We start from the raw sequence: 25,251 nt of genomic DNA on the forward strand, positions 1-25,251 counted from the left end.
CAAACTGCAGCCTGCAGACCTTGTGGCCCAGAACCCAGAGAGTAACCTTCCAGACTGCTAAGAGTGAATGTATCCAGCAGCCACCTCGAGGCTTCCTGCCCCACTTTGGTTACCATATCCATCACTTCCAAAATATCACAGGCAGCGGCCTGGGTTTGTTTACAAACAGTGGATTGAGATCAGCATCAATCAGAAAAGAAATCCAACCCAGGCAGCTGGGGGCCAGCTCTTAGAAGTTTACATCTCTTAGAGGGGAAGCCTGAGCAGCCCAGGCTGGAGGTGGCCTCCTGCTTCATCTAACCAGCAGTGTGGTGTGGCACCAGCCCAGCACAGCCTGTGTGCAGCATCTCAAATTCCAGCAACACTTTTACAATGAGCAGGCTGTGTATTTTCTGTATTTAAACACCTCTTTTAACCAAAAAAAAATGCCTTTTCACTTTAAAAGTATCTTCTTGGTCAGTGCTTTTCACAGGTTTTGAAATTCTCCCTGGGTTTTTCTCAGGAGGAAAAGAAAAAATAAAAACGTTTTCGTAATGTTGGGGTTTTCCCTCTTTTTCCCCTGCTCTTTTAAATTCTCCTTTTCCTTCTCTAAGAGAAAAACTGGAAAATGAATCATGTCCCCGTGTGGGAGCTTTAACAAAACGTTTCATTTTTATCCTCCTTCCTTTTCTGTTGTCAGCCCTCCTCTCCCTGCAACCTCCCCGAGCCGGCAGCGTCGCAATCTGTCACGCGGACAGCCGAAGCTGCATCTCACCCCACTGTCTGCTGAGAGGGTCAGGAGGGGCAGATCACTTAACACTACACCTGTTTTATGAATAATAATACAGACAGTTTCGCTGGGTTCCTGGGAGGACATTTTCCCACCAGGATAAGCGCTGCATATTGAACAAATTAATGTCTTTAACTCGTTTGACTCTGGTTAGCTCAGCAGCAATGGGGAGCTCCAGCGGTGCTGTTGGAGCAGGGGAAAGAGCAGGCAAGCCTTTTGAGGGTGGTTTGTTAGAGGGTCTTGTTCTTTCCTTCCCTGCAAGTTTCACTCGTGGAAGTGGGAGATGATAAATTTTGGGGTTTGTGAAGTTGTTTCTGGAGCAGAAATATGGAGGGAAAAAAAAAAAAAATGGGACGCGTGAAGCTTCAGGAAAATCAGGAAAATGGAAAGTTATCCACGAGCACACGAGGTCTGCTTCACTTCAAAATGCTCCACCTGGACCAAAATGAAACACCTTGGTTCTTCTGTCGGTGGCTAGACTAGCTCAGAAAAGAAAAACAAAACACCAAACTAACCAACCAACCAACCAACCAAAACCAGACAACCACCCTCTCACACATGAAAAACTTACTTTAAATATTACTTTAGAATTTCAAAGAATTCAAAGAGTCCGAGAGTTGAAGATGGTGGAATGAAATGTTTTGATTCACAGCAGCAAGCTTCTCTTGGTCTTTCCTTAGCAGAAACAAGAAGGACCGATACCTGTCTTCTCTCAGAGTGTGTCCATCAGCACAAGCAGAGATATCCCAAGTGATTTGGGCAGCCAAAAAGTGTCAGGAGGAACCCTCAGCCCCACCCCAAGCTGGACCTGTGACCACAGCAAAAGAAGACACTGCTCTGCCAGCTCAAATCAGTGCCTCACTTGTAATATTTTATTTGTTTTGTTGACTTTTATTGAGAATGAAAAAATAATTTAAAGCAATTATCTGTACAGAGGGGGCAGGGGGGTGGTTAGCTGGGTAGAGGATCTGTGACCCCCCCCAGACAGGCCAGGGAGGGCTAGAGGGGGTGATTTACAGCTGTCCAAAACCACGACAATCCCACTGAGGAGGAGCAGAGGGCCAAGGACATCTCTGGAGCTCTCACAGGCTCAGAGCACAGGGGCAGGAGGCTCTGCAGGGGCACAGGGGGCCAGGCTCTGGCCAGACAGACCCTCAAGTGACCTGCAGGGGTGTCTCCAGCATCTCCATGAGAAAGGTGTCGATGGGGGTGTCTCCAATCAGCTTGAAGAAGAAGAGGTGCTCCAGGCACTTCAGCCCGATGGAGCGCAGTGCCGGCAGGCGCAGGAGGAGCTTGGCAAACCTGGGAAAGAGCAGAGTCAGAGGCACAAGGGAGGCACTGCCTGCCCTCTCCCACCTATTTCCAAGCCTGAACCAGCCCATATTCTCCAAAAAAAATGCTTTTGGGGCATTCTCAGACTTAGATTCCCTTAAGCTTTCAATATAAGCATTTGTTGCCTCGTGGTGGGAATATGTACCTTTCCAAAATGGAATTTGGCATTTTTTAAACTTAAAAGAAAGCAAACAAAAAAGAAGATACATCCAGATTTGAACATCTTAACATGACCTATATCTCCATGGTACCCTTTAAATCTATCTTCAAAAACTCCCCAGGCTCCCCAGAGTGTGTGCAGCCCCTCAGCTGTCAGGCACTGCCTCTGGTTTGGAGGCACAGCTGGAAGGGGGTGCAGCTGGCAGCCTGTTCCCCCTGCCCAGAGCCCACTTGCAGTGTCTGTGGTGACAGCCAGAGCCTATTTGCAGTGTTTGTGGTGACAGCCAGAGCCAAGGCCAGCAGAAGATTCCACGGGCACCGACCCAGCTGCCGGCGCTTCAAGAGCTCGGCCAGCAGAGGGTAGGATTGGATTGGAAAGCAACAGAATTCCATCTCCACGGCACCCTCGAGGCTGGGGATTTGGGCACTGTGGTTTAGGCAGAGCCAGCACAGCCAGGCTCCTCTCTGCAGGGTGGGCATCACACTGCCCTGCCGGGGGCACTCACCGCCCTGGCTGCTCGGGGTACTTCTGCTTCGTGTAGGCTTCCAGCGTGGCATAGACCTTCTCCCGCAGAGACTTCCACTTCTGAGGGGCTGGACAAACCCTTGGCATCTGGTTAGGGGAGGAAATACAGGTGGGGAAAGGGTCTCTGCAGAGGGGGTCTTTGCACTGTGTGCACCGGCAGGAGAGGAATGGGACAAATCTTGGTCTGCTGGGAGCTGTCCCTGCCCACAGGGGGGTGGAATGATGTGGTCCTCGAGGAACCTTCCAACCCAAAGCATGAAATCTGTCTGCAGCCCTGCTGCTCACTGTCACAGTGACCTACTGTGGCCCAGAGGGAGTGCTTGTCACCTGGGACTGTCCCCAGCCTCGGGCTTACCTGGGTTAAACAGGACAATGGCTCGCAGGCACCCCAGCTCCGACTTATCCATCTGCATGTCTTTCATTTTGGACACCAGCTCTGTCAAAACCCTGCATGTGGGGGACATAGGTGAGCAGACAGTCAGAGACCAGTTTCTCCACTGAAAATAGGCACTGGAAATACCCTCAATTCTTCTCTGCAGGAAGAGAGGCATCTTTGAGGCACAGCCATGCCCCACACTACTGTTCTACAAGTGCGTCAGCAACACCCTGAGCATCAAATTTGCTCCTGTTCTCACTTTGTTCAGCACACAGCACTCCCAATTTGCACTCACTCAAGGAAAACCACATGGGTTTTCTCCACTTTTTACTGTGTGGTGCAAAACATGGGCACTGTCCTTACATGTGCCAGGTGTGTAAGGAGTGGTGAGGCAGTGTCCTGCCAGGCAGGGAGCAGGCATGGCAGGGACAATATCCATGCACTTGTTACACAAGCAAGTTAGAGGCTGAAGGCTTTGCCACCTAAAGTTCTTGGTGAGCAATATTAGGCCTAGATACAGCCACAGCAAACTCTCTAGACAGGAGCATTCCTCCCCCGGCACACCCAACCCAACATCTGCTTCTGCAAAACCCTTCCCACTGTGCTTTCACCCCATTCTTGGTTTTTTTTTAATCAGTCAAACATCCCCTGCTCATTCCAAGCTCCCCTTAAGGACATGTTTCCCACTCAGAGGGGAAGGCAGAGCCAGCCTGGCCAGCCCTGCTGGGGGATGGCAGCTATGTACCTGTCAAAGATGGAGCCCACGCCAGCGCTGTGGGCGCTGCTGCGGTGCACGTGCAGGCCCGTGGCCAGCAGGATCCCATCCTGCACCGACACAGAGCGATGGGAGAAAGAGGCAATGAGCAGCTCATTCCAGCCTGCAAGCACAGGAGGGCAGGACACGTCAGGCAGTCCGGCCAAAAATCAGTCCCACACAGAGCAGCAGAGCTGGTTTCTCCCTGCTGGCTTTGGACTAAACTCAGGGGAGAGTTGGCACCCCAGGTACCAGCTGCACCCCTTGCAAGAGGTGGGAAATCCCTTGGAAATATTTGGAAAATGCTCTCAAGCACATGGTGTGATTCTTGGGGTTGTTCTGGGCAGGGCCAGGAGTTGGACTTTGATGATTCTTGCAGGTTCCTTCCAGCTCAGGATATTCTATGATTCAGTGACCTTGACTAGCAGCAAGCAAGGAGCACAAACTGGCTCAAAGGGAAAACAATTAAAATTGCAAAAAAGAAAAGGGGGAAAATATTCTGGGTTTTCTTCCTGAAAAACATTCCTAGCAACTGCAATCTCTTTACAAACAACAGATTCTACCGCCTCATCCACAGCCTCTGCCAACCTCTCGTTGTGTCTCAGAATGGGACATGCAGGAATGGATTGGCTCAGGATTGCACATTCACCACCCAGCCTGGCTGGCTCTCACACAGCCCAGAGAAGGGACAGGGGCAGCAGGGACAGCCCCAGGTGGGGGACACTACCTGCCCGGAGGAGAATGACTTGGTCTTCCAGCGTCAGGTCGGAGAAGTGGGGGATGCGCTTGGCCCACTCGACCAGAGTGAAGAGCTGCTTGTCAGCAGCGTGGCAGATGTTGGTGACAGGGTCATTTGTCTAACAGAGAGGGGTACCAAAAGGAAAAGAGCAGAGGAAAAGGGGAGAATTCATCAATGGAAAGTCTTTGATAAGCACAATCGAGTTAACGATACTCAATGCCACAAGTACAACACCCAAACTGCCAATAATCTCAGGTGGGTGCTGTTGGGAAGAGCGGGTATTTGTTACCACTGTCCCCTCTGCAGCCAGCCAAGTCAGCTTGATGCCTCAGAGTGGCCACCTAGAACAGAGGCTAGACCAGATTAAGAGGATAAAAACAGGCATTTATTGAAGGTCTTCAATAGGCACACCTTGGGCAGTCAAAAGAGGGGCTACACCCAAGATGGACAATGCTAAGTTTTTCAGACAATTATAAGTTTGGTCCATTTCCATATCAGGGGCTAATCCTCCAATTACAGCTTCAGGTCATGAAGTCATATTCCCCCAGTTTGCTCCCCCCAATTCACTTTTGTTTATACTTTTTGGGCCCTGAGGCTGTAGGGTGTCCTTGAGTTTCAGGCCCAGAGGGATTGTTTTGTCTGACCAAAATGTGAAGACAGCAGCTAACTCTATATAGAATTTTAGAGTTATAAACTAAAGCAGTACAAGATCTGAAAAATATAAAAGCTAAAACCCTAAGGCATCAAGCTGGTTGCTAGACTTTCTGTTTGCTTGTTGCCTTTTGCAAAGCAAGTCCCTTGTGGCTGGCTCCAGTGCTGCTCCCCAGGGCATACCCAAAAGCCAGGGAGCAGCTCCTGAACAGGCATGAGCACCAGTTCCATCCAAACCAGTAAAACCACAGCAGTAAACCTGCTGTGTTCAGCTCCACCCCAGCCAGGGGCAGACAAGAAGTGTTCAGGGCTATGCATATGTGAAAGCCAGCACAGGGCTCAGGCTCTCCAGCATCTATTTCAGTGAGGAGATTCCTCATTGAAACTATAAAGAGACTGGGGAAAAAATGCTTGGAAAATAACATATAGGTGTCAGTCAGAGTATCTCCAAAAGAGAACCTGCTGGTGATTTTCAGGTGTTGTGGAGAAAAACCCTCTTGTACAATGCTTGGTGCTTGTCTGCTCAAATCCCAGCTCCAATCTCTGGCTGCAGGTGCTGCCAGGGGCTCTTACCGAGCTCTCTGTGCCCATGTCACTGTAGGCCTCTGTTTTGGGCTCCATTGCCAGCTCAGCTTCCAGGATCCTCTCCACAGGCATGTCCTCACTGCCACTGCTCGTGGACTCAGCCTCGGTCTCACTGCGCTCCCTGCTCCTCTGCCTCTCCTCCTGCACAGCTGTGGGACACAAACACAGCTCTCTATAGCCACAGCAACGCTCACCTGCTCACAGGGGGTCCCCACAGGTGGGATGGAAACCCCCTCAAGCAGGGGACAGAAAATAAATGGGTGTGGCGTTCACATTCTCTGAAAAAAATTCCTTCGCCCAGGGCTTTTCTCCTGGGAAGCTGAAAGGCAGCAAGAGAGGCCTCAGAGAAAAGGAAAGCAATTCTTATTTGTTTCTCCTGTGTTGTGCTCACATATGGAATGTGTTTGGGGATCGTTTACCCACAGGTGATTGTTTCATTGGGTTCTACTGTGAGTTGTTTGGCTCTCTGGCCAATCAGGGCCAAGCTGTGTCACAAAGAGTCCCAAGTTTTCATTATTATCTTTTTAGCATTCAGTAAGTATCCTTTCTGTATTCTTTAGTAGAGTATAGTATGGTATTCTTTAATATAATATAGGATAATAAAGTAATAAATTAGCCTTCTGAGAACATGGAGTCAGATGCATCATTCTCTCCCCTCGTCAGTGAACCTGCATTTGACAATAAATGGTTATTTCAGATGTGCACCCATTAAAATGGCTGCTCCCACATCAAAAACTCTGAGGTTTCTGCAGACCAGTAGCCTCCAAATTTGACCAAAGATTGTGATTTCCAAAGTATGAAGCTCCAGAACAGAGGGAAGAGGAGTTGATGCCTCCAGGTGGCAGCCTGGACTCGGCTGTCACTGGTTGCTGGAGGAGGCAGCACTCACAGACAGGCTTTTTGTGCTCTCAGCGTGCTTCCAACAGCCCCAGTATGCTTTCAGCAATCCCACAGCAGCCAGAGCATCCAGGAGCAGAGCTAGACAGTCCCAAAGCCCCAGCTGGATTCACACCTGCTGCTTGTCTCATTCCTGAGCAAAATCCTACCCTGTCTGGCCCAGCCCTGGCATCACCTCTCCCTCCACCACCTCTCTTCCGGATCCTCCCCACTAGAAAATTCCTTCTACATCAGTACCCCGACACCTTCACTCCCTTCTCCTCTCTCTGTATGTTTTCTAAAGAAGGCACAGAATCATGACATTCTCTCCAAAGCTCAGTTTTTAACTCCCAGGGCTGCTCTGTGTAAGACAGGTCAGTGTAGGAATTGTGTATCTTGTATGCAACAAAAGTCCTGGGTACACTTTTTTTTTTAAGAAATCCCAAAGGGAAATACAACAATCCTGCTTAAGAAGTGACCAGCAGGCATTATATTTGTTTAGTTCACTGCTGGGGTGAAATGGCAGCACCCAAGGAGATGGATCAAGGTGGGCATCCAGCCTGGTGCTTGTGAGGGAGGGCAACACAGGACACAAGTATATGCCAGCCTGCTGGGGGGAATATTTGTGCTCTTCAGAGTAATGGACAGGAAAAACCCATGCAGGTATTTCTGAAGTCACCAAAATCTTACTGGAAGAAAGAACATGGCAAGGAAATACCAGTCCCATCATTCAGCCCCTGAACTCTGCTGCCCCTGTTTCTGCAGCTCCCAAAAAGCCCCTGTGATTGCTGCAGCCAAACTCCCACAGGATCCACCAGGATCCTGGGGTTTAAATTTTCACTCTCTGCAAAAGGAAGTTGTCCTAACACTCTGGTTCTCTGAACCACTTTGCACCTGGCTGGAAGAGGGAGCTATGCCTGGGATGAAGTTTTTGATTCCAGCCTGGCATTGTGCAGTCCCCTGCTGCCCTGTGAGCTTGAGGCAGCACAGCTTTGGTGATGCTTCAGGACTAGGATCAGCTCATGCCCAGTGTTACAGCTGCTTCCTTGGGCAGCTCTGTTACTTTATCTTAGAAAAAAGGAGCTTAAATGCTGTCTTGGTTGTCACTTCCCGACCTGGCATCTGTTAGGATAATTTGGGAGACAATCCAGCTCAGCAGGTGAGTGGAAATGACAGAGGGGAAATGACAGAGAACTATAAAATGAGAGATAGAAATAAATCATTCACCCTTATCCTCCAGTACAAGAATTAGGTGGTGACAAATGAAGTCAGCAAATCAGAAACAAAAAAAGGAAGCTGCTCTTCACAAAGGAGGCAATAAGTCCCCTCACTGCTGGGTGCTGTTCCCAGCAGAAGTTTACAGGTCTCCAAGGGGTCCAAGCTATTAAGAGTCACTAACTAGAGGCAAGGTTGGGTCAGAATCAGTTAAAAGCTTCAATAATCACCAGTGTGGGTGATTAGGTGAGAAGAAAAATACACTGTAACAGCTTCCCCATCAGTCTCTTCCCTTATTAGCCCTTATTAGGAAAAAAGTCTTCACAGAAGGAAGAATTTTTTGCACCCTGTCCAACATGGGAACAGGCTGCTCAGGGAGGTGGCTGAGTCACCATCCCAGAGGTATTTAAAGGACAGATAGATGTGGCACTTAGGGACAGGGTTTAGTGGTGGAATCTGCATTGCTGGGCCATATGGTTCCACCTGATCTTAAAACTCTTTTCCAACCCAAACCACGATTCTCATTTCCTTTACGTAACGAGGTCCAAAACCCCCTGATGCCCTCAGTGTGGGCTTCTGGAACACACCAGCCTTGGGAGGGCCACCAAGAGCCTGATTTATCCTAATGAATGGAGGAAAATGTCTCCAATCCCATTGTTCCCAGCAGCCCTACCTTCCCTCTTCATCCCCATGGCGAGGCACTTCTGGTAGCGGCAGTACTGGCAGCGGTTGCGCTGGCGCTTGTCGATCAGGCAGTCCTTGTTATCCCGGCAGGTGTAGATCAGATCCTTCCTGATGGTCCTCTTGAAGAAGCCTTTGCAGCCCTCACAGCTGTACACCCCATAGTGCTTCCCTGGGGAGGCAAGGGAATTGCTGGACAGGCAGGTTTTTGCCTTTCCTTCCAGCGTGGAGGAGCTCAAAGCAAATCCAAAGGTGAAAAACTGCAAGGTATCACCTTGGCAGGCCTGAACTGGCTTCAGTGAGTCTTAGCAGCAGCAGTCAAACCACAGGACCACTGTTTTCCTGGGATCAGGAGGGGCTGCATGCCAGTGGAGTGATGTGGAGCATCTGAGCTGCACAACAGCCACAGACAGCAAATGGGGGGCGCTGATATGGAGAAGGTTTGCAAGGCTCACTGGGGTATGAGAGAAAACCCAGACACAGCCAGAGCCCAGCTGACACAAAGCACAGGGAGATAGGAACACAGAGATGGTTTGGTAGATTACTGGGGTACCTTTGGAAACAGCAACAGACAGGACAAAAAGGAGGTTACACAAGAGGGGGAGTGCAAGGCTCACTGGATAGAAAATTCAGGCTAGCTCACTTGAAAGCACAGAGATGGGAACACAGAGATGGGGGGGGGCTTACAGGCCAGGCACAGAAAAAGAACCCAGCCAGAGCACAGCACAGGAACAGTTGTGGTAGATCCTTCCAGCAGGCTACACACACGAGAAAAAAAGCACAGTGTCAGGTTTGCTTTCACTAATGCACAACAGCACCAGGAGAGCTTCATGCCACTGGCCACAGAAGCCTCCACACTGCTCAGTGCTGCACAACAGCACCAGGAGAGTTCTCACTGCACAAAGCCTTCCCCAAGAGAGAAACCCTCCTACCTGAGGACCTGTCCCCACAGATGGCACAGATGTGTTTGGCTAGGGATCCTGGACTCGTGGATGGATAATTCATGTTCCCCATCCCCGGGAGACCCGGCAAGGGCTTGACATCCTCTGAGCTGCTGACATTGTTCAGGACATTGAGCTGCAGAAACCACAAGACAGGTTAGAGGGGAGAGACTCACATCTCAGTGAAACCATCCCCAAATGGGGTGACCCTTCCCTTGCTGCTCCTGCCAGGCTTGTCCCACAAGCTTATACCCATGGGGCTGCCCTGGGCAGACAGACATCCTCTGCTGAATCCAACAGGAGGAGTTTAAGCAGGCACTAAAGCAGACACTGCCTGATGTTGTAACCAAAGCCAGGAGTAAGCAGAGCTGGAAAAGGGCAGGCACTAACCTCAGCTGCTCAGTTACAGCCTCCTAGCCATGAGGCTGGTGGGATCCTGGCTGCTGCATCAGAGGATGCTGATTGCTGGCTGCTGGCAGCCACAAGCACTAACAGCTTAGTAAAGCAGAGCTTTGCAGACAGGTGATTTGTTACAATCAAGCCTGCACTGCTGCATGGTTAGGGAAGCTGTAATGGTGTTTAAAAAAAAAGGAAAAATAAATAAAAATTAGTGGGTTACCTACCCTGACTCACAGTATCTGCATATGCACATGAAAACATGGTCATTTGGTGACTCTCTGGGACTTAGGTTCCCAAACACTATCACAGGTGGCAGATTTGGTGTTACCAGATTATTAAAAAAAAATAAAAACACACAAAAAAAAGGGATCAGGCTGAGCATCTAAAAATCAGCAGCTGTGAGATGCAGGCAAACGATGCAGAGCCCCCAGCTGAGATCCCCAGGAGCTGCTCCTGGCTGCTGAAGTTAAAGGTTACAAACCCACATTGATTAGAGACCAAAGCCTGACGTTGCCCAGGGCTTCCTTTTATTGCTGTTTGCTTTGGAGCCACGTCAGGCAGGGCAGGGAGGGTTAAGGGCCATTGAGCACGTCTTGTCAAAAGCTGTCTGGGCAGAACAATCTCTCTCCAAGCCCACCATCCACCACCAAATCACCTTCCCCATTACTGTGGGTTGAGGGCTGGGGATGGTTGTTCCATCCCAGGGTTTGTTTGGAACAGTCGTGCCAATTTATCAGCTCAAAGAAGGCAGAAGCAGGGATAGAAAACGAGGGTTTGGATGAAGACCCAGCTCAAGCCTTCATTGCAATCTCTGTAACATTTAAAACAGTAGATTCCATGCGTGTTGCTGAAAGTTCTCCATTTGCTCCAAGAAACTGCACATTTCCCACAAAAAAACGTGGTAATTTCCACAGTAAATTTTGGTAAAGAACAAGGGTTCATCCCATTTGAATTTCTGGACCTGTAATTAGAAGAATAAAAAGGTGAAGCCTGTTCTCATCTCATCTTCCCTCACCTCTATCCCCTCATTTTCAAGCTTCAAAGGTTTTAATAACATGAAAAATAAAATTAATGCAGCAAAAATCAGGAGCCAAGTTGTTTTGCTCCACTGGGACATATAAGTGTATTGGGAAAAATTGCCCAGAGCAGCAGAGATTTGATCTCCCCACCAGAGACTCAAACCAGGCACTGGCAACTCTAAATCCTTATGCTTCAAAATCCAGGCCAAGGAAAGGAGAAATAAACCCCTTCCTCCCCACAAGTGTCCATCATCTTGGCAAAATGCTGAGCCAGGAGGAACTTTTTATGGTTTAAAATGTTACTCAGAACTCGGGTACCACCTTTTCTTCCTCTCTGCCTGCACTTTGAAAGAACAAAAGGGAGAGAGGGTACAGGGGAGGGGGACACACAGGGCAGTTTTAGCCATCAGTGTCCTTAGAGTTTGACTTTTGCAGGTGAAGTGCAATCATGGATGATATCTGGGACAACTGCTTGAACCCAAATCCATTAGCTGCCTCCCTGCTGAATCCCCAGAGCCCAGCTGTCTCCTTGCATTAGAGGCAACACAAATGGAACCTTCTCCTCAGATATGGGAACTTGGCACAATGCCCAGGCTGGGGAAACCACTTCCCAGAGCATCCCCAGTCCCAAAGGAAACGCTTCCAACTAGCCAGTGCTGCCACAATTTCCTGTCCAACCATCCTGTCCTTGATGTCAGGGGCACAAATACCATCAGATCCATGGGGAACAGTTGGGTGCTGCAAGGGGAAGAGGGATCCTCCAGCATTCCCACTGCTGACAGCTGGGGCCCACACAGGAGTTGAGGATGCTGGGGAAAGGTAAGCCAAACCTCATCCCCTTTCAGAGCTCTTCAGCACATGCCATCCTCTCCCAGCCTTCCAGGCACTATGAAGAGGTTCAGGCATTCCAAGGAGCAGCAGCATGGTATGGGGTAGAAAGGGCTTGGGGACCATCTCCTTGCTTTTTCCGCAGCAGGAGCCAAGAGGCTTCTGAGCACTTCCCACCTTCAGGTCCCACTAACAAAACACAAGATCTTGCTCCTAAGAGGCAGAATTTTCACTTAGATCTGGACACCCAGAACATTTCAGCTCTCTGTCCAGATGCCACAGCGCCACCAGAAATGCAGGAGGCGGTGCCAGGCTTTTGGAGCAGCAGGTCTCCCTCCCACAGAGCCACCCTGGGAGGCTCCCAGCCCTCCCATGGCTCTGGGGAGGCACCAGCCCTAACACCTGTCTGGAAGGGAAACCTCAGCATTCACGTGAGCACAGGCAGCAAGGATGGGAGTGCTTCATTTTCCTTCAGGCCAAGTTGATATGCAACACAGTAGGTGGCTGGCATTTAGCATTAACATTTGTTTCTCCCTAGAAAGCCTGTTTCCTTTCCAGATAACCAAACGAAGCAGATATGCTTTTGCAGGAGCAAGGGCAATGTTTCACATGCTGCAGCCCTTGGCTGTCCTGTCTCCACGTACAGTAATTATACACTGCAGCAGAGGGGAGCTGGACTGCACCCACAGCGAGAATAAAGCGGGAAATTAGCTCTCTTCCCTCATCCTGTGTTGGAACCTGGGACATTCCTCTGGCTGCCCTGGGTGATTCGAAACCCTGGCAAAGGGCTCAGAGACCTTGGCACAGAGTCACAAACACCTGTGCCTTTGATTTTAGCCCATGGAAACAATTACCAACTTTGTGTGAGGATTTACAAGCCACAAGAGTTCGAGTAGAATGATAGTTAATTTGTCACAGGGTGAAAAAGTAGAATTTTGGGGATTTAGAATGAGGGTTCAAGAGGCAAGATGGAGGAATCTGTGTGTGTCCTGTTCTCCTTCTTCTTTTCCTCCATCTTCTGCTGTAATGGTGACACTTTTGGATTGGTTTAGAGTAGAGATGGAGTGTCTAACATAGGTGATAGGTATTGGAAAATTATTGTAAATAAAGTACACGTAGTTCTTAGTATAAAAATTTAACACCACCCCAAGGGCAGTCAGTGTGCCACAACCCGACCTGCTGGACAGATCTCAGCAGGTCAGAGAAAGAATGTAACAGATAAGAGAAAATAAACAATCTTGAAAAGCAGAATTGACCTAATCTCTACTTCTTCAGTCGCGGGGCTGGGAAGAAAGAGACTTTCTAATATCTCAGGAGCCATTTAAACCACAGAAACCCGAGAATCCTGTAGGGTACTTTAAAACTGGTGTGCTCTGTGTGTCTGTGCAAGGCAGATTAATGCAGATTCACATGCTAGAAAATATTCTTTCCAGCTGAGCTCCCCGAGTGGCTGCACCCCTCACCAGCCAACCCTGTCCCTCAACTTTTGGGACTTCACCCATCCTAAACACCAATTATAGCAAAGAAATCATCACATCCCCACCTGCGGGCTGGCGTGGGCCACGAAATTCATGCCGGGGGCGGAGGACAGAGCGACGGGGTGCGAGCCCAGCGAGGAGGCGATGACCCTGTAGGGCGAGCCCAGGGCGCTCATGGGCGCCGGCAGCGCCCGCGCCGCGCTCCCGGGGGGCTCCAGGAAGCCGGGGGGCCCCTCCACCACCGGGCTCCCCGTGGAGAGCCCCGAGGACAGGCTCACCGACGTGGAGCTGGCGTGCACTGGGGAATCTGCAGGGAGAAACGGGGAGATGGAGTGAAACAGCCACCAGCTGCCCAGCCGCAGTTGTTGTCACTGTCGTATTTTTCTGGAAAAATCCCTTCGCTGGGATTTCTTCTCCTGGGAAGGTGAGGAACCTCAGAGAAAAAGGAAAACAATAATTATCTGATTTGCTTCTCCTGTGTTTTGCTGCTTTGGAATGTGGTTGGAGATTGTTTATCCCACAACATTGGTTTCATGTGAATTGTTTTGACTTAATGACCAATCACGTCCAGCTGTGTCAGGACTCTGGAAGAGGTCACAAGTTTTCCATTATCTTCTAGCCTTCTGTAAGTATCCTTTCTCTATTCTTTAGGATAGTTTAGTATAGCATTCTTTAATATAATACCATAAAATAATAAATTAGCCTTCTAAGAACATGGAGTCAGATTCATCATTTCCTTCCTGCCACGGGAGACCCTGAAAATACCACAGGTTGTGTCAGCTTAAAATGCCAGCCCAGCCTCAAAACCAAGCAGCAAACCATGCTGTAAAGAGAAAAGAACAAAATGTTGGTTATAGTACAAGAAAGTGAGTTATCTACTGTTGGAATGCTGGTTACTGAGAATTTTAGACTTTCTGTGCTGACCCCCCAAGAAAACACTACATTTAACCTGAGACCATAGAGAAGACTTCCAAAATTAAATGATAAAACTAAGATTATGAGTGTGTAGTTTGAATAGAAGTGTGTAATATCACATAGTAGAAAACTGAGAGTTTAAAGTTTTAGAATATAGAATGTATATATATATAATTTATATTTTTTTATATAGGATATATAAAACAAGATAGAACTTTTAGAGCAAAAGCTAGTCCTTCTCCTTCACCTTCTTGTTCATGAGTTTGAGCAGTATTGTATTATAGATATAAAATAATATCTAATATATATTATATAATAGATATAATATTTCATTATTATTATTAATAATAATAGTAGTAGTAATAATAATATAGTATATATATTAAATTAAAAAGTCCACATTGCAAGTCACGGGTAATTAGTCATTGAGTTAAAAGTAAAAATAATTGTCATTTCTTAATTAGACAGTTTATCCTTAAAAGGCCTTGTAGAGAAAGAAATACAACTCCATTTTTAGCTTGTTAGAGTGAAACGCTGTAAAACTCCCAGTTTGTGAGACTGTAATATAAATAAGAACCAATAAACATCCAAGTCCAAACAAGAAATACCGTCTCACACATTTAATCCCAGCCTTGGCAGAAGAAACAAACGAAGGAATCCGCAATATACAGTAACAAAATTTATTGTGGAGATAACGCTTAATAACAAAATATTCCTCTTCCACTTTGGTGCCTCGGCAGACTTGGAGGAAGGCACCACTGCCTGCCTGCCTCAGGCTGATTTTCAGTTTGCTCTGAACTCTTTCCTGAAGTCCCATTTCTTTTGTCCAAGCCAGCTCTAGGGACAGCACACTTCTGAAACCCTGAAATCCTCACCAGCCAGCCTGGAAACTCTGAATGTCCCACAAGTCTTATGATGAAGCACTTCTGCTCCTTGAGGTGGCTCTGGCCTTGTGCTCCCGTGGCTCAGTTTTCCCCCTCCCCACCCACTGTGTCTCCACTGTGCCTATTCCCATGTTCACTCCCAAAGCCAGGTGCCAGCATCTCCCACAGCAGCTGGAACAACCCAGGAATGCTTCATGACACGCTTGCAATGCAAGTTTCAGGACAAGGCAGCCCCAAAACAATTTGTCCTTTATCTTTCCTCATCTGTACAAATCAGAGCAGAGACTCTGGCCACACATATGTGCCAGGGCACCCTCACAGCTACAAGGACAGAGGGTTCCCTCCCTCCACGCTGAAGAGCTGCAGTGCACATCACCAAGCTGAGCCACACGAGATCAGTCTGCCCATGAACCCTGCTGAGGAAGAGGTGGTGTAAAAAACAATATAACCCTGATCACTGCCACTTCAGGGCAGACTGAGGCTGAACAGCTCAGCCAAGGCCTAAATGCTGTCTTCTGCAAGACCAGTCTCAAATATTCAGGCATCAAATGCCCACTAGTCCCAATGGGTCATGCATCTAGGTGCATTTTAAGGATTTCCATGACCTTTTCTCCCTCCCTTAGAATTTACCAGCCCTAGTTAGCATTAGCTGTCATTAACATTTCTGTGAACCATTATTTCTCTGTTGGTTTTCAACACAGGAGATGATTCCCTGGAGTAGCAAGGCAAAGATGTTGTGTGGGAAGGTCACACAGCTGCTTTTTCATGGCTGGCACTGAGGATACATTCTCCCGTTGCATTTGCAAGTAAGGCAGCGCTTGGGTGTTTTGTTTGTTTGTGGTTTTTTCCCTCCTTTTAACATTACTGCAAAGTTATTTACGTGACAGTGTTTGTTATTCTACCTGAAGTAACAATCAAATCTGATTCAAAGGGAAGATGCACAATAAAGACGGGAAAAGGTCAGCTTGCTGAATAACATTAAAGACATTTGTCAGAGTCAAGGAGGACTCCATCCGCCGTTATCAACCTGCTTCAGACTTAATTCTGCTGAGGGAGGGGGAGAAAAGGTCTTTGTCAATTCTTGCTTTGGCTTTTTGGATCAATTCTCCCGGTGGGAAAGCGATGTGCAGCAGGAGGAAGCCGGCTCAATGACAATAGCAGAAGCCTCAGAGGCAGCGAGGCGCTCTGGAGGCAGGAGCAGGGCTCTGCCTGCTGCCACAGAGTCACCCCACATCCCCCTGCCACCATCAGGGAGACACACAGCCTGCTTTCTGCTAGCAGACAGCAAAATCCCTGCCTTGGAATGGATCCCAAGTGCTCCAGTCCTTCATCCCAGGGACAGAGTGCCTTCAGCACTGGGCAGGGGCTGTGCTGTTTGTCTGGACCCTCCCTTATCTAAGCAAGCACTCAGCTCACACAGGCATCTCAGATGTTTCTTGGGGCTTAAAAGGACCATCTTGACTCAAGCCATTATCAGCTTCAGAGAAAAGCAAATGCATTTTTCATCACCTGTGGTACCACAACACGCAGTCCTCCCCAGCATCTGCAGCACAGACCTAGAAAGAATTTGCTTTTACGCCTGTTTAAATAAGTAGGTAAACAACATTGCCTTTGAGGATTCCTCGGCTTGGAAAATAAGTCATTGCAGGGGATACTGGGCAGAGATCTATCACATCAGGAGAGCTGAGCAGAAGAATGATTCTTCATCCTTTTCCATTAACACAGAAAAGGGCATATTTTGAAAGTATCATGCAGAAGATTTAAACCAATAAGGAAAGACACCCAGGAGAGTTAACTGTTTGCTTTTATGCCAGACCTTTCAGGAGTGCTGTCACTGCTGAGTTTCTCCATTAGAGAGGCTCCAAGTTGCACAAGGACCCAGAGCAAGGCTTTCCCACCAGGAGGCTGCTGGTCAGTGCAAGCCCCACAGAGACAAGGGGCAAATGTTTCAGGGCTGTGCCCAGGGGGATCCCCTAGACCCCAGGATGGGATCAAAGCTCAAAGCCAGGAAACTTGGAGGGTTTCACCCTGTTACACCTCTGTTATCCCAGCAATGAGATACCAAAGAGGAAGTGTGAATGCACAAAGGACTGTTTGCTGGTGGAGATAGAGGAACAAATGAAAATACCTACTGGAGAGCACAGAGGTGTAAAGCCAGGCTCTGCCAGGGCCTGATGACAAACCAGAGTTAACATGCTTGTTTCTACAGTGCCTGGCTACACTGTCCTGCCAAGGCTCTGACAAACCCCTTGGTCAAATCCAGCAGTGTTAAATTTCCATCTACCAAACAACAACTTTATCTGTTACAAATTCAAAGAAAGTCCCCATTTAGAAAAGCACAACAGCGAAGACAAACAGCCCACAAACAACAAAAAACTTTGACTTCCAGTCCCTTTCTGGGATAAGTCTGCTAACTCATCCACCACAGGAGCAGAAATGCATTCTCCTGCACCTGGGGAAAATCCTCCTCTCAGCTTCTCATTTTCAGGCTAGAGTGCTCAGAGAGGGATATAAGAAATGAGTGTTAGCAGACTATCAGCTTGTGAGAGGAGCAATTTTCATGGCTGAAAGGTGTGCAGGAAGAGCCAAGCCAAAGCATCCTTGACCCTGGGGTTAATTATTCGCTCAGCTGAATACACTCAAACTTGTTTCAGTTCAAAGAAGCCAGGGAGGTTTGGACTGTGCAAAGAGCCAAGTTTTGAAAGAAAATAATTAAATTAAATGACTTGCAAGAATATACTGATGGTCTGTGTCCCACATCTCCCAGCAGAACCCAGAAAGGTTTTAGGTTCACCGGGTTGGAATGGCTTTACTGCAGGTATTTTCTCTCATCATTTGGGAGACAGACAAATGCCAGTGGAACATGGCTAGGAACTGGGGAAGATGAAACTGGAAAGCCTTACAAATATGATTGCCTGGCAAAAGATTTTGAGACTATAGAAACTATAAGCGAGATTGAAATGAAAGCAAGCTTTGAGGTACTTTAGTTACTGAACAACAGAAAAACAATGGTATGGCCAGCTGAAATCCCTTTTTGATGAAAGAATACCCTCTGCTTGCAGACAGGTCCAAGGGTCAGAGCAGACCCTACAGCTTGGCAGAAGGGGCCCAAAGAGGAGGTTTTTAGGGTTTAAAGTGTAATGCAGTATGGTAATGTAATGATTCTTATAGGCTGTATGTAAATGCTATAGGATTTGTATCTTTTATTAGATTGGTTAGTGAGAATCAGAATATTCAGCACAGAAGATTTCTGGTATTGTAACGGGAACTTCACTCTCTTTTACTCTTTCCTCCTCTCTCTTTTACTCTTGCTCTCTCTCATCCTTTTTACCACGCTCTTGCCTTCTCTCTCTTTACTTCTCTCAGACCTGCTCTGAGCTGTGGCTGGCAGTCCCATAGAGCCCTGCACCCACCTGTGCAATAACCCACGAGTTCCAAGCCCTGGCTTCAGAGATCTCTGGTCTCCATCCGTCCTGACCGTCCTACCCCTGTCGCTCCTAGAGCTGGGGAGGAGCTGCTGTGCAGCAGGGAAGCAGCTGTGGGATGGAGCAGGGTGGGCTGGGGAGACAGGAGTCAGTCCTGCAGCCAGCCCCAGCCAGCCACCCCCGCTGCACGGGGCACAGGTGACATTTACCCAGGCCTGCAGTGTCCATCAGGTAATGCAAGGTGACAGCAGGGACGGGGATGCCCCGAGCACAGGGCACCGACCACGCTGGCCATGTCCCCACACAGCTGGGGAAGGCCAGCTGGGACCTGCACTGAGCATCAGGGCTCGCTGCTGCTTTTCACCACCCACCCTGCATTCACCATTGGCTTATTTCTGATCCACAAGTGGGGCTGTTTGTCCTTCTTCCCTGTTCTCTTCTCCACATTAATGCCTGGACAGATATGTCACCGTCGTATTTTCTGAAAAATCCCTTTGCCCAGGATTTTCTCCTGGGAAGCTGAGAAAACCTCAGAGAAAAAGGAAAACAAATTCTTATCTCATTTACTTCTCCTGTGTTGTGCTCAGATGTGGAATGTGTTTAGAGATTGTTTCATTGGTTTCATGTGAATTATTTCGACTCATTGGCCAATTACAGTCAAGCTGTGTCAAGGCTCTGGAATGAGTCAGTTTTCATTATTATCTTTTTAGCCTTCTGTAAGTATCCTTTCTGTAGTCTTTAGTATAGTTTAGTATAGTATTCTTTTATATAATATAGTATCATAAAATAATAAATTAGCCTTCTGAGAACACAGAGTCAGATTCATCATTCCTTCCTGCCACAGGGCACCCCACTAATACAACACAGGGAGTTTCCTGTCCAAGTCCAGGGCAGCTCGATTTTCTGTTTACTTCTCTCTGGAGGTGCAGAGGAAGGGAGGACAGGTGGATTGTGTGGATTTTCCAGTATCTCTGCTGCAAACATGCACTGCCCAGAGAAGCCAGTGCCTCCATCAACTCTCCACAAGCTGCCTTAAACAGAAGCACACACTCCAGCCTTCTCTTTGAAGGGAGCAAAGCTTAAGAAGGAAGAACTTGCTTCTGGGTGCTTCACTGTTTCAAAGTGGCTCTGCAAATTACAGCATTGTTTGTGGCAGGGAGCAGAAGAAGTACACACACAGAAATACAGTGTCCATACTATTGCTTCAGAATAAGGATCATATCCAATGCCAGCTTAGGCATCTCTGCTGATATTAGGAAAAATAATGAAGAAAGGACCCAAGAAACACTCAATTCTCTGCATTTTGAAATTACAACCCTTGAGGACACAAGCAACAACATTACCCTCACCCACCAACTACTGAAGCTGAGCAAGCACACAAAGCTTTGATACTCCACTCCAACTGTGCTTCATCTTCAAGTTTAACAAAATCCTAATCCAGGAAAGGAAACTTGCATGAATGGCCTCATAAATCAGGAGCAGAAGAACTCCATCTACATCACAGCAGATGTGTAGGTGTCCAACAGATGCATCTGCAGAGCACATAAGCTCCAGGTCCACCACACCAACCCAAACCAGCCAGGTCTGGGCTAGCACAGTGAAACTGAACCAAGGTGAGCTTGAAAAAGGCACTTTGGATGCACCTCTGTGTTCCGAGCACTTCAGAGGTGAAGATGAGGAAGGTGTGGAAACAAAGACTTCTCTTTTGCAAGAGCACACAAGTGACCCCAAATATCTCGGTGAAGGAAGTAGGAAGAGAAGGAATCAGGCTGCAACCAAGAAAACTGTCTTGATTTTCACACAAATAATGGCAGCAAACATTAGCTTCAGTGGTTACACCTGAGCCGAAAGAAGAATCAAAATGCAGAGCCCAGAAACATCCAAGCACTGCACACACTGTCTGTTTAACCACCACAGGCTGCAGGTTTGTTTTGGTCAATGCCCCTTCAGCTCTAACACCCAGCAAAGCCTTGAGAGAAATACTCATGTTCAGCACTGAGGTCTGACCTCCTCTAAGGCCTAAAAGAATCCTTGAAGAGCCCTGGCAAGCCTAGAGATGATGATACTCTCAACATTCACAGTTTCCTTTTTAATATCAGAGAGAATCAAAAGCTGGAACTCATCAAACAATGAAAAACACTTATGCTCCCAAGGCTTCAGAGAAAAGGTTCACAAACATTTAAAGGTGTGAGCTGCCCTGCCTGACACATGGCTTTGCAGATACCTCATCCTCTGCAGATCAGAAAGCACCAAGAAGTGGGAAGAGACAGGCAGAGAAGGGCTGATTACAGGAGAGGAGCACGAGTGTGTGTGGGAGGTGTAGCCTGGCAAACAGCTCGTCCTTGGTGAGGACCTTGAAAGGGAAATATCTGAGAGAAACACTCCTGAAAGTGGCTGCAGTCATGGTAGCAGGATACCCACCATAACTGGAATCCAGCAAAGTTCTGCTGCTGTGACTGCAGTTGTTTTTGTTTAATATACAGAAGATGAACCAAAAAACTCTTCCCTTTCTGGGGATATTTTTAACCATCCAAGCAGATTCCCACAGACAGTACAAACTGCCATGCTAATATCCCACAGAAAGGTTAGTGGGTTTGCCTTGCTTTTAAGGTCCAGTGACCTCTGTGTTTCCATCTTCCTGCTCATCTCCATGTCAATTAATAATGCAGCCTTCCCTGAGCACTAAAAACAAGGAGGAAAACCCTCAGGAGCTGTAGTCGACACACATGGGAGCAGGGGTTTCTCCAACAGGGACCTACACTGGGCAGCACAAAGTTTCCCTCAGCTCTCCAGGTGATGGGAAGCACTGCTTTCCTCTCTTCTCTGGTAATGCTCCCGTGCCCCCCTTGCAAACAGGGGCCATCCAAAACCTGGCCACAAGAAGCTGTGTGTCGTGTCCAAATGTCCTTGGACTTAGCTATTGACCCACTGTCCAATTTCAGTCCAATCAGGCCAAGACCTCAAAATAGCATCTGCTGCTGAGCCTGCACTAGGGAAAGACTCCTTTAGCAACTACACATCAAGTAATTAAAACAGAACTGCAAGCCAAATTTACTCACCCTAACAAGGTGTCACATCTCCGTGGTGACCACAGTAATACACAAGAGTTGGATAAAGTTCCTCAACAAAAAAAAAAAAACAACCAGGAAAAAGTCGTTGAATTTGAGGCCTGAAGGGTTTTTTCCATGATTGTTTGATCAGATTTCCCACTTGGCCAGCAGCCACCAGGAAAAAACATGTACAAATTCCTACAGTTGTCTTTGAATTTGTGGAGAGGCTACAGGTCCCCAGGAGAACGGATCCCACTGACTGCAGGAACTGTGGTTGCCCCAGACAACTGAAGGCCTGCTTTAAAAGAAAAATTTTCACAAAATTTAATTTATTTTTTTCCCAGATACCAGAGTTGCCCAGTCACTGGATTTCCTCACACCTTTGCCAGGTCAAAGGGCTCTTTTCCATTCTCACATCCACAATTATAGGAATGAACACAGCAAGCCATGACATCCAGGGGAAAAAGCATCCTGCAGGTCACAAAACCTGGGACCATCACATGTGAAAAAGGTGCCAGCCAGCCAGGCAGCAGAGCCAGTCCAGCACAATGTGGGTTTTCCTCTCCCTATCCCCTAAACGACCTGGCCTAACCCTGTTTTGCTTGGGAGAGCTGACAAGATTGCAGCCGGAGGTGGTGTGGCCACAGGCCAAGTTACATGAGTACCAATAAAAGAGACTTTGTGGAGGAGCCAAGTTAGTTCTTGTCCCCAACCAATGGTGCCAGAGAGTGCTCAGAGAGAGAGGACAGCCAGCACAGCATCTTTCCTTGCCCTGGGAGCTGGGCTGGGGGTGAAATGCATCCTTCTGGAGAAAAAACCACATTTTTAAGCCCTTTCTTTGCTCCTGTAGCCCAGCCCTAACCCAGCACATCTCCGGCTTTAGATGTCCAAGGGTGACTCACCTGAACATTTCCCCTGCTATTCTACAAACTCATCTGTGATACCTTGGAGTCTGATTGTTCTTTTCTCATCACAAATCATGTGCTTATGACCAAGTTGTGGACGTATTTCTCAGACAAATTTGGTGGTGCTACTCAGATGTTTAACATCAAAGTGAGTGTTGCACACCCCATCAAAAACACGCACCTTATTTCTACCCTGAATGCAGATAAAAAGGTAAAGCAAATGTAACAGCTACCTGAAAGCAAAGAAAAAGACAGCAAGTAGATGTCCTTTTTTTTTTTTTGCCATTATGCTGAAATTGAAGCCCAGAATTTCAGAGCTAAAGGAAATCTGAATGCAAGAAGAACAGCAGAACCTGCATCACCTTAACTTCGTCCTCCAGCAACACCGTGCAATGAATGCTACAAGCTGACAGCTTAGTGTGGACACTGCCCTGGCACCCTGATGTTCCAGGGAGAGTTTCATGGCTTTTCCAAGGATGGGGGAGCAGTAAACACCAGGAACACATGGTGGGCCTGATGGAGATGCAGGCTGCCTGCACAGGCTTTGTGGTGAGGACCCAAGGCAGCAGAAGATCCCTTCCACCCATGGTCACCACCATCTCTCCTCCTCCTCCAAAGCCTGGCTGCCCTCTCACACAGCCCTAAAGCTGTCTGGCCAAAACAGGCACTGCTTTCTCAGCCAGCCAGAATCCCCCTCACCCAAGGAGAGGGAGCTGCCACATCACCAAGCTGCCACAGGGACATGGAAGCCCTCTGGCTTTGAGGGGAGCATGGCCAGGAGTGGTAAACTCCATCCAGGGAGCACAAGACAGGACAGAGGAACTGTTTTAAAGCATCCTAAACAAAACTTGGCCAATGCTTTTGCATCTCTGCCAGGCATTCACATAAAGAAAACGCCTCTGTTTCTAATACCAAGTTAGAAGCAGGTTAAAACCCAGTTAAATACTTTAAATGGAAGTTAAACTCCCAATATACTGAACTGTTGGAGAGCAGTCCCTTCGCCTTCACTGGTGGAACAGAAATCCCTCTGCTCCTATTACCAATTTCCTCTCCTAGAAATCTCCCAAAGGCTCTGCTGAGTATTGTGACCCTTGTCCCTACAGGGATCTCTGCCTGGTTCCTATGAAGATCAGCTTGACTGTCACTTTTCTTTTGGTTTGTTGCAAGTTTGCAATAGAAATAAATTAAACACAAATAACACTTTCATTGTTTTGTTCTTATTGCAGCAGTGGGAGAGAGTTCAGCTTGTCTTTGCTGGGTCCTTAAAACCACCAGTGAGCAACAGATTCTCCCAACGAGTCATCCTCTTTCTGCAGAAACAGCCTAAAAAGGTATTTTGGAAAGTCAAGCTCTTGTGAAACTCGAAGATAACTTGATGCAATACTTTTCTGGAGTTGGAGAATTACCAGAGGTGAGCATCTGGTGAAAAAGGGAGGGGAAAAAAACCCCACACATAGTGGGAACATCCCATGCGCAATGTGATGTCTGCAGGAACTGCTTCTCCAGCAGAGAAATACCAGGCTGCTGCACACAGCCTGGGGGCCTCCAGAGCGAATCCTGGAGGCATTTCCCCACCTTAAAGGGCTGGGAACAACTTAAAAGAGCTTTCCAGAGGTACCAAGACTTTGCACACACATGCACTTTGTTCCATCGGTACTTCCAGCAGTGCATAGGTGGGTGCTCCCAGCCCCTCGCAGCCGAGCACTCCAACCTACAGCTCCTCAACCCATTCCCCCTGTGTCAGGGCAAGGGGAATAACCTCAGATAAAACATAAAGAGTAATCCCAAAGTGCAATTCCCGAGAGCAGTCGCGGTTCGTGCAGCCGGGGCTCGCTCTCGGTGGGCACAGGGGTGTCGCAGCCTCCCTTGGCTAATCTGACACAGCTCCACACGATTGTGGAGCAATCTGTATCACAAGGGCAGGAGACATCCCCGCAAGGCAAGGAATTAGCCCCTCTTAAGGTTTTCTCGGGAGGTGTTTCAGGTTTGAAAAGTCATTTTTTCCTCCCGTCAACAAGTTAATAAAAATGAAATCGGAAAGATGCTTACTCGGTTTGATGCTGTTCCTACACTGAAGAGATTCAAGCCACCACACACAGACACAAACACGCATCTCCCAAACGATCCGCTAAACTTCAAAGCGCAGCCTGCAGGACTTCAGGCAGCCTGGCGTGGCTGTGCAGAAGTTCACAACACATAAAACCACGGGACAGCTACGATCACAAGCACACGGGCACTGCAGGTTACAGCCACATCCCAGCTAGGTTAAACACGTTTTTAAATTCCCTTTACACCCCCCTTGCCGCCACCGTGGGATCAGTTCCTCCCCCCAACCCAGCAAACGCAAGTAAAACACTTACTGCCAAAGCCCGCAGGAAACTTAATGAAGTGAGGATAATTCCCATACATGTTTAATCTTCAGTTCATCGCTCGCTTTTCTCGACACAAGTGCCTCTTGTAAACTTCAAAGCTGCCCGGAGCGCAGCCGGGGCCGGGCCATGGCTCTGAGGGGGCTCTCGGAGGGCGCCGGGGCAGCTTCCCCCCGCCGCGGGCCCATCCTCGCCTCACGCCGGCCGCAGCCGCAGCCGGGCCCGGGCCGGCCCCGCGTTCCCCCGCGTTCTCCCGCTCCTCAGCGCCCGCTGCCCTGCTCGGCTGCCTCGGCTCCCCGCGAATTCCCGGCGCTCCGGGCACGCAGCATAATCGCCCGGCGGAGACGCCAATCAATGCACGGCGGCTCCGCTATG

At 48.2% G+C, this 25,251-nt stretch overlaps 1 protein-coding gene across 1 annotated transcript; it reads right to left on the reverse strand.

Moving 5' to 3' along the window:
* Positions 1-1,789: 1,789 nt before the first annotated feature.
* On the reverse strand, positions 1,790-25,251 carry RXRG (retinoid X receptor gamma). Its single transcript, XM_030953418.1, is given in 11 exon segments — positions 1,790-2,071; positions 2,767-2,834; positions 2,836-2,873; positions 3,142-3,233; positions 3,908-4,040; positions 4,644-4,773; positions 5,880-6,040; positions 8,656-8,835; positions 9,596-9,740; positions 13,394-13,635; positions 24,868-25,251. Coding segments are annotated over 11 exon segments (1,386 nt in total). The 5' UTR covers positions 24,917-25,251; the 3' UTR covers positions 1,790-1,923.

This window comes from Camarhynchus parvulus, chromosome 8 (assembly GCF_901933205.1).
Source record: "Camarhynchus parvulus chromosome 8, STF_HiC, whole genome shotgun sequence".
NCBI lineage: Eukaryota > Metazoa > Chordata > Aves > Passeriformes > Thraupidae > Camarhynchus > Camarhynchus parvulus.